At 39.1% G+C, this 15263-nt stretch overlaps 1 protein-coding gene across 1 annotated transcript in view; it reads left to right on the forward strand.

Annotated features, from left to right (window-relative positions):
- The window catches only part of LOC110154017 (plexin-A2-like), a 171283-nt gene extending 162301 nt beyond the window's left edge, over positions 1-8982 (forward strand). Inside the window, exons 25-26 of the mRNA XM_055165940.1 lie at positions 4948-5064; positions 8887-8982. Coding sequence (XP_055021915.1) covers positions 4948-5064; positions 8887-8982 — 213 coding nt within the window. The remainder of the gene's footprint in view (positions 1-4947; positions 5065-8886) is intronic.
- The last annotated feature ends 6281 nt before the right edge of the window (positions 8983-15263 follow it).

The raw sequence follows: 15263 nt of genomic DNA on the forward strand, positions 1-15263 counted from the left end.
TACACTAGATAGTTTGCAAGTACCCCGGAAGCCAATCAACGAAGAGCTGTGAAGCCATGACTGGGTCCATTTTTGTGGTACAGCACAACAGTAAACAAAGTGGTCGAGATGGATGTAGATGAAAACAGACCTTCTGTGTTGACAGCGATTTCCGAGATCAAGGATTTAAAGCCGGAACAAAGAGAATGTTTGGTGAATTTTATCAAGGGAAAAGGCGTTATTACTCTTCTTCCTACGGGATTTGGGAAAAGCTTAATATACCAGTTAGCCCCGTTAGCAGCGCATTACATACGTCACGACCAAATAGCAGCGATTGGTTAAATAAAAAAAGCACTCTCCTACCGTCGAGTGAACGAATCCTAATGCAGGGAGGTCAGACGGTTTCTACGAATTTAAACCAGCTGATGAATCAGGCTATGTATTCACTACCAGTGTTTCTAATGCTAAGCTTATATTTACTTTAAATTTTTTACCAACAAAAAGCCTACACTTGGTCTTACTTGAAAATTGTCGTTACCAGGCAAAAAAAAAAAAAAAAGTAGGCTCACCTCTTCGCATATTTGACCTGTAACTTGGTCTAGTCTCCATGGAAACATAATATTTAGCACCTGCCATACTACTCCATGCAAAGCAGTTACAGTACATCACCATGGAACCAAGTAGGTGTTGGACTGTCAATCAGAAAAAGTCCATTGTGCACCTTTAAGTTGACGCAAAAGTATTGACTGACAAATAAGACGTACTAAAATACTACTCATATTACCGGTACTTACTGCAAGAACAGCACTTTCCCCACTACTTAAAACTTACTTAGCGAAACTTTGACTGCAACATCTTTGTACATTTGATCATCTTTCAAAACAAGGCCCATGAATTTCCAAGCAACGCCATCCATACTTTGTTCTATAATGTGTTGTTGATCTGATTACACTTGATTTCACATTTGCCCGGTGCACTGTGCATTCACATGAACATCCATCTTAAACCTGCTCTGAACCGCCACCTGCTGCCTGTTGTTTCCTCCTTTTTCTTTTCATCATATTTCCCCATCACAACCCTCCTGCTGTTTTAATCCCATCACACATACATTTCACATGCATTACATTACCGCACGCTATAATTAATCCTGCATTCTTTCATAATGAGAATTCCCTTGTAGCGTATAGCGTATATAGTCGTTTCCTATGGTTCTCTGTCCTCCACTGAAGCATGCACACTCAGAGAACTGTGCCACTCCAGATTTTACCTGGAGGGCAGTGCCGGGCGGTCTCTACATTATCAGACGCAGCCTTACTCAATTATACGCAGATTGTGAGCGCAAATTGAATGAAAGCTGGGCGTGTTGGTGTGTGCGTATACTTCAGCCTGAGGGAGCGCTGCAGGGGTCAGAGGTCAGGCGGGTCAGAGGAGAGGGGAGGGGGGAGGTGGACCAAAGCGCAGGGGTCAAGTGAGTTCAATGAGGCAAATCCTGTTGACTAAAATATGAATAGCATTACTTCTACTACTACTACTACTACAACTACAATTAATTGCTATTGACAACTACTAGTACCATCAGTATATACTATAAGCATTTCAACATGGCTTAGTATGAAGGAAATGTAAAATATATAGTTGTAATAGTCAAAGTACTTACTACCTCTTCACAATTTTGATGTTATTTTAAAAAGGAAAAGGAAAGTACTTTTACTGCTCCACGTCTACACTCAGAAGCCATATTCATTCATTGCCAAAAAGAGTAGAGTGCTTTGCCCAAGGGCATAAGAAAAGACTAACTGTTTTTTTTTGTTTTTTTTATTTTGTTTTATTTCATTATGTTTTTTTTCATATATTTCATTATTTTAACTACTACAACTACTACATAACTACTACAACTACTACAGCTACTACATTTACTACAACTACTATGGTTACTACAGCTACTACAACTACTACAGCTACTACATTTACTACAACTACTATGGCTACTACAACTACTACAACTACTAGAGCTACTACAACTACTACAACAACAACAATTACTACTACTACAACTACTACAGTTACCACAATTACTACAACTACTACAGCTACTACAACTACTACAATTACTACATCTACTACAGCCACTACAACTACTACAACTACTATAGTTACTACAGATATTACAGCTACTACAACTACTACAACTACTACAATTACTACAACTACTACAACCACTACAACTACTACAACTACTATAGTTACTACAACTACTACAGCTGCTACAGCTACTGCAACTACTACAACTACTATAACTACTACAGCTACTACAGATATTACAGCTACTACAACTACTACAAGTACTACAGCTACTACAGTTACTACAACTACTACAGCTACTACAGTTACTATAGCTACTACTACTACTACTACTACTACTGCTACTACTGCTACTGCTACTGCTACTGATGCTACTATCACCACTGCTATACTGTTGCTACTACACAACTACTTCTTCTACCATCACTACCACTACTTCTTGTTCAGTTATACAAGTTTGCTCAGGTCCTTGTCTAAAAGTAAAGAGAGTATGCTGTTTGCTACTTATTTTTTTTACTACTACTACTGCTACTACTACTACTAGCTGGTCCTCCCGGTGTTCCTGCATGTGTCGAGCCTCGTCGACCACACAGTTGGCAGCATTAGACGTGAGCGCGCCTCTTGTACTGTGAATAGTGTCCATTATCCACATTTCTACAGAGCGCTGCCTTTAGACACAGCATTTATGAGACATTGTGGTGGTAATGTCAGACGCTCCTGTGGGAAGCATTAGCCTGACCTTTAATCTCTCTCTCTCTCCCCCCATCTCTCGTTTCTCTCTTCCCCTCTCTCCCTCTCTACTCCACTATCTGCTATCCTCCTCTCTTTTTCTCTCTCTTCTCCATATTTTCGACCTCCTACTTTTTGTCTAATCTGTCTCCTTCTCTTTCCTCTACTCTATCTGTCGCCTTCTCACTCCATCTCTCTCTCTTATGTCTCTCTTTTACTTTCTCTCTTCCTCTCTATGTTGTTCTACTTTCCTGTCTTTCTGTCTCTCTCTCAGCACCTTCTCTGTCCATGCTCTCTCTTTCTGCTTATCTCTTAGTCAGTCTTTTCTCTTATTCTCTCTACCTCACCCCCTACCCTCTTTCTCTCTCTCTCTTTCTCTTACTCCCTATCTCTCCTTTCTCTCTTCCCCTCTCCACCCTCTCTACACCACTGTCTCCTCTCTTTTTCTGTCTCTTCTCCATATTTTATCTCCTTCTCTTTCGTCCACTCTCTCTGTCTCTCTTTCTCCTTAAATCTTTCCGCTTTCTCACTCCATCTCTCTCTCTCTTATGTATCTCTTCCTCTCTGTGTTATTCTACTTTCCTCTCTCTCTGTCTCTCACTCTCTCCATTCTCTCTCTTTCTCCCTACCTGTGTGTTACTGTTTCTCTTATTCTCTCTACCTCACCCTCTGCCATCTCTCTCTCTCTCTCTTTTTTTCTCTAACTCTCTCTGTGTGTCTATTCCTCCAGTCTCATCCTCTCTTCTCTTTCTTTTTCTTCTCTCTCTCAGCCCCTCCTCTCTCTGTCTCTCTCCATGCTCTCTCTTTCTCCCTATCTCTTTGTCACTCTTTCTTACCACTCTTCTCTTATCCCCTGTCGCTCTCTTTCTCTGACTTTCTGTGTCTCTCTCCCTGCAGTCTCATTCTCTCTTCTCTCTCTTTCTCTCCCTCTCTCAGTCTCTCTCTCCATGCTCTCTCTTTCTCCCTATCTCTTTGTCGCTCTTTCTTACCACTCTTTCTCTTATTCTCTCTACCTCACCCACTACCCTCACTCTGTTGCTCTCTTTCTCTCTCTATCTTGCTGTGTCCCTCTCTCTCTCTCTGCAGTCTCATTCTCTCTTCTCTCTCTTCTCTCTCTTTCTCTCCCTCTTTCAGCCCCTCCTCTTTCTGTCTCTCACTCTCTCCGTGCTCTCTCTTTCTCCCTGTCTCTTTGTCGCTCTTTCTTACCACTCTTTCTCTTATTCTCTTTACCTCACCCTCTGCCCTCTCTCTCACTCTCTTTCTCTGACTCTCTGTGTGTGTCTCTCTCTCTGCAGTCTCATTCTCTCTTTTTCTCTCCCTCTTTCAGCCCCTCCTCTCTCTTTCTCCCTATCTCTTTGTCACTCTTACTTATGACTCTTTCTCTTATTCTCTTTACCTCACCCTCTAACCTCACTCTTTCGCTCTCTTTCTCTGTGTCTCTTTCCCTGCTGTCTCATTCTCTCTTTTCTCTCTCCCCCTCCCTCTCACCTACTCCCCCACTCTTTCTCTCCCCCTCTCTCTCCCTCATCTCCATTCATACCTTATTTCCACCTATTATCCGTCCAACCTTCCCTTGAACCTCACATTTTTGCTTCCTTTGCAGTCCACATAGATCCGGACACATGCAACCACACAGTTTTTTTGTTTTTTTTTCCTTTTCCCACACACATTGCCGAGAGTGCATAAAAAATCATCTAACACTATTAAGCCACCTTCATTCTTCTAAAAGGTGGTGTGTCAGGCTAACCACGGCTAGCGGGGCACAGCTAAATGGATTTGGGAGGGGAGATGGTGCACCTGCATGCTCGGTTCAGATTAATAATAGATTCTATCAGGGCTAAAAAGACGGAGGAAGATGGGGGTGTACGGGAGGGAGAGGGGAGTATGGAGGGGTGGGAGAGCACTTAAGCAGATGAGTGGGAGACGGGAGCCAGCAGACGCCATTGTGATGAACAGGACAGGAAGCAGGTTCACCCAAAAGAGGAGGTCACGAAATGGGGGCGGTGGTAAAATATGTAAAAAAAAAAAAAAAAAAAAAAGAAAGAAAAAAAAGAAACACACATTACAGTCACTCACAATGACATTTTTATAGTTATACTGAAAACTGAAAACATATTGCACTCATACATAAAAGACTGAAGATGTTTTGAGCCACAGGAGACAAAACTGGTGTCTCCCAACATCCAGAAGCCCACAAACCCTGAGGAAAGAAGTCTGGTCCAGGAACGTACACCCCTGGAGGACAGCAGTCTGGTCAGGGAGCTGCGTGAAAGAGTTAGAGCAGACAAGGGCCAAGCATGCAGATCAGGTCCAAAGAAGCTTTGTTTTGGACTGCAAACTTAAGACTGAGGAGAAGATGGAAAAAGAAAAGACCTTAGAGTTCACTGCTACTCCTCAAAAGAAAGACAAAGAACTCTGAGACCTGGTTATCTCACATATGGCGCTCCGGTACCTGTATGATTTTACAAAACAGGAAAATGTGCAACTAAAACAAGAGCTTGTCAAGGCGAATGAAAAAGACTTGAAGTTGCAAAAACTCAGTGCTACTCAGGAGAAGGATAAGAAGTTATTGCACATAAGGGGTTCCAGCACCTGTACAAGAAAATGTGCATCTAAACAAGAGCTTGCCAACTCTAATAAACTCATGCCAAAGACGAACGAAAAAGCCTAGAAAAGACCTGAAGTCACAAAAACTTACTGCTACTCTTCAGAGGAAGGACAAGCAACTACAAGACCAAGTTAACGCACATTATGAGATCTGGTAATAAGTGTGAAGTACTGGAAAATGTGCATCTAAAACATGAGCTTGTCAATTCCAAAAAAGTCACATCTGAAACACCAAACAAGACAAAAGAAAAAGACGTGGAGTTAAAGAGCTCAAAGCTACTCTCCTGAAGAAAGATAAAGTGAGACACAATGTCTAGCTCAAAGAAGAGTTAGCCAAGAAATGGAAATACTCAACGCACCTACAATAGACACTTGTATTGATGCTGGTGGAGATCTGACCAACAAACAAAATGAGAAACTGTCCAGGAGCTGTCTTCTGAACTCTCATGAAGTTTCGTCATGAGAGTGAAAGTGCACAGCGATCCAGCTGCCCAAAAGGAGAGGCCGTAGTGGAGGAGCAGAGGAGGAGGCCCGTTTGTCAACAGCGCTAAAGCACCTCCAAACCATTACCATTACAAAAGATATTTTAAATGTGTGCACTGGCCTTTATTTAGCACTTCTTCAGGTTTTATTGTTTTGTTTTTGTTTAATTCACATGCCAGACACACAGCATAATGTAGTGGCTTGTTTTTTTTATGCAGAAATGGGTAAAATGAGTGTACAAAAAAAATATATATAATACTTTTAGAGAGACAGAAGTATAGCTGGACATTATACATTATCTTAAACATATTGAAATTTCAAATATCCATTCAAGTTTCCTCTATGTGAGCCCGTGTAATAGTTTGGTGGTCGTATATAACATGTTATATAATACGCAGCCCCCGGCCAACACTGATTTTATAACTTCAGCCCCTGCTCCAGTTGAGTTTGAGAGCGCTGGTCTTCATGGACATTTTACTGCTTTGCCTGGAATTTTCAGTTCATTCAGCATGATGACAGTAGCTCAGTTGGTAGAGTCTTTGTCCGCTGATCCAAAGGTTGGCGGTTCAAACGTTGGTATCATTGGTTGAGCGATCAGATCGATTCCAGCTCCCACAGATGAATGCTGAGAGATTGCTGTTATTATGTCCTTGGGCAAGACACTTAACCCCCCTCTCCCCAAATGTGTCTGTGTACACACTTTTTTGTATGTAGGAGGGTCTCTTCTCACTCTCTTGTTACTCTTCCTGCTGTTCAGTTCAGATTTGATTCTCATTTTTTGGGGTCCATCCTCTAAAAATACCAGATTTCATGGATTATTTAATGTTTTGTTCTTCCCATTGGATCCACTTAAATCAGATGTCATGTCCAGAAGTTACTCTTTGTAATGAGTAGTAGTTTCTCCAAATACTTGAGTTTTTTTGGACCACTATTTCTATTTCTTGTACTTCAACTTCTATAATCTTATTTTGTTGTAGCAATACTTTTTCTTGAGTTCAATTTTTGGCTATACCCTCTGGCTCCCCGCACACAGACTTATGCCAGCCCTGATAAAACTCTCATTTGAGTACTTACTTGGACTACTACTTCATACTTCAACTTCTGTAATATTATTTTGAAACAACAATAGCCTATCTTGAGTGCAACTTTTTGGCTATACCCTCTGGCTCCACACACACTTACGCCAACGCTGATAAGATTCTCATTTGAGTACATTCTTGGACCACTACTTCATACTTCAACTTCTGTAATATTATTTTGAAGTAAAACAACACCCTCTCGAGTACAATTTGTAGCTACTTTACCCTCCGGTTCACCTCGGGTCTTATGCCACGACCAGATAAACCCATATGGCTACTCTCCTTGTTCTTTTATATTAGTTTAAAGCTCATCTTGTGTGTTATGATGGAGACATAAATTGGTTCAGACAAGCACACAGCAGATGAGCAGACGCAGAGCACAGACTGTCATTCTCTTCTGAACTAAACTCCACAAATGCCAAACTTACAAGGCGCCCGCTCGGAAGATAAAAAGCAACGCCTAATGCACAAATATTTCTCCGAGTTGTAGTCAGCTGCAAAGGGGATGATGTAATGTGTCTGCTCATTTAGGAATAAAGGCTTTCCATGCAATGCACACAGCCATGAGATCTGGGGTTGATTGAATTATTCTCCTGTGTTTGTATTGGAATCTTCAATGATCTAGAGGCACGCAGACCCCCACTAGAGCATTGGGCAGATGTTGCAATGGAAAATAAAGTATTGCCAAATTAAGTGATTGTCTCCTGGCTTAGTTTATCGAGCCACTAAAATCCACTATATCAGATTGTTTGTTAGTAATTTGGTCCACTATTGACCCCCTCGTTAAAGGTGACAATTTTGACCCTATTTTGCAATGGTAAAAAAAAAATAATTTGCACTATTTGTTGATCTAGACTTAAATTGTACGTCCACAACAAACAAACCAAAAATGTAACTTAGTTCTAATAGATCATCAAAAATCTCTGAACTTGCTAATAATAATAAATTAGGCAAAGTGGGAATAGTATCTTGCCCGATGACACAAATGGAAGTATGTATGGTTGCTAGGGAGAATCAAACCTTCGACTTGGTTACATGGCAAACATCCCTGTACCTTGAACCCTAACAGCCAAGAAAAACTGTAGCATTAGTCTTTTTTGTTTTGTTTTATATTGAAAAAGTGTTCAAAACAAATTGAAATTATCGATTTGAACATAATAAAAACAGTAGTTATTGTTTTGATGGTCCAGTATTACATATAATGTTCTCTTCTGAGCTTTAAGAAGAGAACATTTATGTTAAAATGTTGTTATCTCATCAAAACCATAACTAGATTTGTGTTTGAGTAACTCATCTCCAAAGAAATGTAGACTAATAATTCCACCTTGTGATGTCATGTAGCAGTAGTTTTCAATAATTCAAGTGAAAGTGTATGGAGTTTTCTGTGTGAGAGAAGAACTCAGAACAACTCCATGGATGTTTTTGATAAGGAAACAACTAGTGTCGTAATACTCTTGACCAGTCTTGAGTTCAAGATCGTTTTTTTGCGGATTTTGGTCTTGTCTCGGACTCGGCCTTTTTCTCGGTCTTGAAGGCGCTTGGACTCGGATCTTGTCTTGATCTTGAAGGCGCTTGGACTCAGATTTGTCTCGGTCTTGAGGTCTGAGACTCGACGATTGATAAAATGGAGCTAGATTTATAAAAACATTGATATACATCCATCAAAATAACTGTAAAATACAAATAAATGTTGAAAATTACAAAGATAGTCTCGATTTGGTCTCAATGGGCCTTGATCGCGGTCTTGTCTCGGTCTCAACCCTCAGAGGTCTTGGTCTTGTCCTGGACTCGGGATCTTGTGGTCTCGGACTAGTCTTGGTCTCGATTAGTGCGGTCTTGACTACAACACTAGAAATAACATTATAACATAGATCAGAAAATCGCGCATTATGAACAATTTAATAACGTTTCCATATTTCTCTTGCAGATCACAGCCGCTCTGGAACAAGACGAAACGGCGAGGAAGCAGCGCCTGGCCTACAAGGTCGACCAGCTCATCTCAGCCATGTCTCTGGAGAGCTGAGAGCGCCCCCCCCCCGCAGTCCAGCAGAAGCTCTTACATTATACCTCTTCATCGCGGTGCAGTACGAACTTAAAAACATGGAACTCACAAGCAGAAAGACTCCGACGACAACGCCTGCTTTTGCTCTTCCTATACGACGGTACCAGCTATTTTCCGAGCCTAGAGACTGGCCTAGCGCTTCACCTGCTGATCGCGGAAAGGAAGGAATGTCTCTCGACGCAACTTTTATTTATTTATTTGTTCCGATATTTTGGGGGGAAAACGGTGTGCGTGTGCGCGTGAGTGTGCATGAAGAAAACTCCTGACTACATATTTATTCTCTGCTTGGATCGCGAAAAGACGAGAAGCTGACAACGGCATTTCACAAAGGAGATTTTATTTTTCTACTTGGACATGAGTTGCAGCGTCTATAGACTGCTTAAAGAGTGACACAGGTTGCGTTACGTTTCATTTCTATCCAATAATCTGGCCGAAATCTCTCCATGGAAGTGTACAGGGAGATTTCTAAAAGTTGAGGAGGCGTGCTTGCACCTTAACTGTTGACATTGCGTTGGGTCCATTGGGTTCCTTCTGCTCATTCCCAGTCTGTATCCCTTCCAATGAGTCTCTATGTGAATGTACAAGTGTTTTTACTTGGTTTGTTTGTTTTGTTGTAGTTTTTTGGCCCAGTTGACCTGCGTGCCATAAGTATTCAAATCAATCAATGGTCAAATCGAAGACAGAAGGAAATGGTGGACAGTGCGATCGCTGGTTGGCCAATGAAAAATGTTTAGCTATGTGATCTTAAATTCATTAGCAACATATATGGTCATTTCAGTTGATGTGTCCATACATTTTCTGTTATGGAGACTATGGTGGCACAGGTAATATTTGTCTTTGCCTGTAATGTTCCACAATATGATGTCAAACTTGATCCATTTATTCAATTATGGATGTTTATATTGCTTAAAAATACCTTTAAAAATGTTAAATACCATCCTTTGGAACATTGCAGACAAAGCAACAATATCTCCATGGAGACAAGCAAGTGGTGGACCCTCAACCATGAAAGTTACATAACACACCTCTAACAACACATCGTTTTAGTTAACATATTGCTTATTTAATCTTAATGTATTTTAAAAGTGCAATCACATGATTTGTTTCGATCATGGACACTATTTTGAGGAATTTTACCAATATGTTAAATAGAACAGACCAGAGGTGGAGACTTGAGAGTTGTGACTTGGACTATAGTCAGACTTGAGTCACTATTTTTAGGACTTGAGACTTGACTTGATAAAAGACTTGGGACTCAACTTGGATTTGAAGGTCAGTGACTTGGGACTTGACTCGGTTGAGGCCTGTGACTTGAGAAGACTTAAAAATATATGTTGTTTTTTTAAATACTTTTCTCTTTACAGTTGATAAATGCAGTGATTAATTTTACAGGAACAAAATGGAACATGTCCCTCCCATTTTTCTATTTCTCTATTTGTTACTTTGGATGTAACTGAAGCACTGTGATACTCAAATGTACAACAGTAATATACAGTACAATACATACAATACAATACAGGGAACTACATAGAACATGATCCTTCCATTTCAGTGCAGACTAAACAACAAAATAACTTATTAAGCACTTTTAAATGTAAATTCTTTCTATTCTGACCGTAATGATTCACACAAAGATATTGAAAGGAAAGGAAAAATTGGCCTTTCTGCAACTCTTAAATAAATATACCATGACTTTTTAAGTACAATTTAGTTTAAAATATATCATATAAATTATGAAAATCGAAGCTTTATTTGGTACTTTGGTATAAAGACTTGAAATGACTTGAAGCTCAAAGCTTCCAAGATGACTTGGACTTGATTTGGACTTGACTTGGACTTCTTGCCAGTGACTCGAGACTCTACTTGGACTTTTATGTCTTTGACTTGGGACTTGAGGTCAAAGACTTGAGACTTACTTGAGAAAAAAGCGAAACAACGACTTGGTCTCACCTCTGGAACAGACTCATCATGAGTTTCAGTCACGAGAGTTTTGAAGGACTTTTGGCTATTTAAATGATCAAATATGTAGGCTTTTGATTGATTATCTTCATGACAACAACCCTAAGCTTTTTATCACTCTTGACATCAATGGATTATTAACTCATAAGATCATTTTATTAGGCTACAACACAAAAAGTATCATTTCTGCGCCACCACCAAAAGAAACTGTTTCAAATTTCTTACTCTATCTTGTACTATTGCAGTCTGTCCACCATTTTCTCTGTCCATGGTCCTACTTCCAGATCCTCGTTGTGTCTGCAGCGCTCGCACTTACCCAATCAGGACGCCTCATCTTATACATGTCCCTAATTGCATGCTATCACGTACTGCAAGTGTTGTAAGGGTCCATCTTTGATTTCTAAGTGCCAACGCGTGGAGCTCGGATCAGTCCTGATGATCTGAGGCTGACGACATTGCTTCGCGACTGCCGCAAACGTCTTCACAAACCCACACGACCCAGTGCCAAATCCCACGTTTTGTTTCCAGGTGTCCAATCACTTGACGGTAATCGGTTTATGCTTTATACAACAGATGTGGTTTGGAGTATTTAAAATGAAGGTACGAAACAAAATCATGGGACTAAATATGTATACTTTTGCACACATTTTAAAAGTCACTGCAAAGACTTGTTATATCTAGACTAACAATCTTACAGAAATTGGGATAATCCTAAATGTAGTCTCTAAAAATAATGTCAGACTTTAAGTTACTTCCCAATTTGCGTCAAAAACTCCCATGGACAAACTGCATCTAATATAGACTTATAATCAGGTATTCTATTTATGCAGTTTCTTTCTCACAACTAAACTTTGTGAAATTTGCTTTGCCAAATGTAGTAAACAACCACTGACAAATAAAAAACATATAATTGAGTTTATTAAGTCAAGCATGATTGACACAAATTGGGTAAGTGACGCAAATCAGGCAGTGACAAGACAAAGTGTTTACAGAAAACACCTCTCGAGAAACAGCAAAAGTCTTGAGCTAATTCATAATATCGTGCATGTGGTAAGATAATGAAGGTGTGTATTTTTGACAAATCACAAAATTGTGGAACTACCGCTTCAGAAATGTGTAATCTAAACCTTTTTAAACGTCTCAAAATCTCCCCACTTAAAACTGTAGACTGGATCCACTGGCCCGATGCGTTCTTCTCTTCTTCCGTTTGCTCGTTGTTTACATGGGGTACTTGAACGTAGCGTAGCCTGGCTTGTACAGTAGTGTTAATGCAGTGTGCGTGAGGCCATTTAAACAGCCGGAGTGGGGCAGAGGTGCTTCTTTTATTTGTGGCCTTAGATTTTCACTTTGCTATCGTTTATTATTTAAGTGTTTTGTCACCGTTTCTCCTTCTGTGCTCCAAAAACCACTGCTAGGAAAGTTGCACTGCAAACTGGGATATTAAAAAGGCTTCAATTCAGAATATTAACCCCGATTTCTGGAGTGTTCCACCTCACTGCATCACATTAAATTACTAATATGATACTAATTTGGCTGTATTCAATTACATGTGTTTTAATTGCCAAAATTCAGTACTTTGAAAAACATGCTCGTCTTCATGGATAGAAGTTTTAATGCCATTCTATGATTTTTTTTTTAAAGTAGACATGATTACATAATGCACCTTTAACTTATGGCATTACTTTATCTTATTCCAGTGATAGATAATCTTGGTTTTGAATATACAATAAAATCAAAGCCAACCAAAACTACCTAGAAACAAGTATTAAGACTGAAATTGAGAGGTGTCTCGGGGTTTTGTTCACGAGTGAGGGGAGGATGGAGCGTGAGATTGACAGGCGGATCGGTGCAGCGTTGGCAGTGATGCGGTCGCTGTATCGAACCGTTGTGGTGAAGAGTTTTACCGGTCAGTCTTCGTTCCTCCCCTCAGCTATGGCCATGAGCTTTGGGTAATAACCGAAAGGACGAGGTGGGTGGAAGGATGGATTGAGATGTGTCCACAAAGTAATTCATCTAAACACTAAATATTCTGAATTCAAGTTTTTCTATTATCTCAAATATATTCTGTTTTGCAGTGTGGAACTTCAGTACTTTTTGAACAGATGTGAAACCCTTTAGCAGGCACTTCCTGATCTGAGGTGGGGTTCATGTTCAAATCCAGCCAGTAGGGGGCAGCGTGACCATAATCCATATGTATTATTTTTCTCGTACCATGGGGAAAGCACCTTGTTGACCACTACCTAACGGTGCACATTCAGAGCACAGCTTCTTCCTTGTTTTGAGGTGTCTTCCCGATTTCAGCGAATAGAATTGTATCCTCCTCATACCTCACATTGCTTAAAGGAGTAATGCTTGTTATTGTTTGAAACCAGGACCTAAATGCCTTCTCCTCTTCCAAAGGGATCTATGTGTGTGTATCTGGCTCCTACTGTCATGAACTGGTCCAGGGTGGCGATCATGTTTGGTTGTTTTAGTTAATTTACAAAGAATTTCAAAAAAGTTGGTACAAATGCAATGTTTTCAACTGTATATTTCTGTGAAATTTGGTCATAAACTAAAAAAAATCTTATCTGTGGTTAATCTGAAGTTTAAAAAAGAAATCTAAGTTCATATCATTACAATCTTAAGTGCTTTTCGACAAATTGTACCAACTTTTTTGAGTTGAGTTGAGTTGATCTTTTTTTTTTTTTCAGGTCAAGGTGGCTATGATTTTTTTTAATTAATTGACAAACATTTTCAAAAACGTTGGGACAAATGCAGTGTTTTCCACAATATTTTTGTGAAAACTGAGGGGTAAAGGGGTAAAAAAAATAAATAAATCTATCTATCTCTGTTTAATCAGTTATTTACGGAAGCCCTGAGAGGCAAGAGAAAAAAAAAAAAAAAAAAAAGGCAGATTATTTGGACTCTATTTTCTAAGTGTTTTTTTTTTTTTTTTTTTTTTTTTTTGTTTCTTTTAGTTTTTTTAGGGTTAGGGTTTACGAAATTTGGGGGGGGGGGGGGGGGGGGGGATGTTTTTTTTTCTCTCTTTTTCTTTTTTGAGCTGGTGCAAAAAAACAAAAAAAAAAAACACTTCGAAAATAGAGTGCCTGCCTTTTTTTTTTTTTTTTTTTTGCCTCTCAGGGCTTCCGTAGTTATTATACCTTTTTTTTTTTTTTTACTTTATAATATCACAGTTTGAAGTGTTTTTCACCATTTGTTCCAACTTTTTTGAGTTTTTTGATTTTTTTTTTTTTTTTTTTTTTTTTGCTTCCCATGCGTCCCTTTCTCTTCTAACAATAACTAAACAGTATTTCAAAGTCAATTATATTTTGCTATTATTTTAAGAAGAGTTTACTTTTCATTGCTGGTCGATTGATGATTTTTTTTTTTGCCAACTTGAGGAGGCTCTGTGCACTTTCTTTGCTGCCAAATAGATCGTGTTTTTGTCCATTCCTTCTCCAAAAACAAAAACTTCCTGAACTTAATATTTTTATTATATTTTTATTTTTGTCATCGGATTATCACCAGTTAACCTTCCGTCTGAAATCCTGTACTGATCCCCTGTAGACACTGGACTTAATGTAAAATAGTTATTACTGACAATGATAATAATACTGGCTGTTTGTTCTTGTTTTATAAAAGTGTTGTGAAAATTGTAAGAAAGTATTTAAAAAAAAAAAAAGGTTGGTTCTCTTGTTTTTTATTTGCTTTGGTTTTGTTATGATAATATATTATTGTGTATCTATTGTACATATGAAGCACACCTATTTTGCAAGCCAAGGATTCACTTTGTACTGTTGTTATATATAAATAAACTTTGCTGGTTAAAAATTGCATTGACGCTGGAATCTGATTTTGTGTGTTTGTTTTTTAAGAGACTGTATAATGCAAAATCCACTGTTTGGAGTTTTCTACCTTGTTATAATGTTGTTCCCTCATCAAAAACACATCTAAAGAGTCTTTCAATTAGCTGTAAGATTTTGTCCAGTACTCCTCACCCGTGCTCCCACACCACAATTCTCTATGAATATGCAAAAACTTGACAAAACTGTACGCAACAACTTCACAAACCTGGTGCGATGCGCAGTATGGCTTCATTAGCAGGACGTATGCTGATTGTGTTGTAGTAGTGCTCTGAAGGGCAAATGACTTTACTGAGTGCAGCGAGCAAAGGGAGCAGGTACTCAGCTTCACAAACAAAATTTAAACTTATAAAATGTGTTAATACGTTGTTTGCAGGGAATATAGTAATTTCATAAACAATAAAAGGTAACATGGTGATGTAAGTATATTATGTGTTA

This window comes from Boleophthalmus pectinirostris, unplaced genomic scaffold, assembly GCF_026225935.1.
Source record: "Boleophthalmus pectinirostris isolate CB_2022bp ecotype Guang Dong unplaced genomic scaffold, ASM2622593v1 HiC_scaffold_8, whole genome shotgun sequence".
Lineage (NCBI taxonomy): Eukaryota > Metazoa > Chordata > Actinopteri > Gobiiformes > Gobiidae > Boleophthalmus > Boleophthalmus pectinirostris.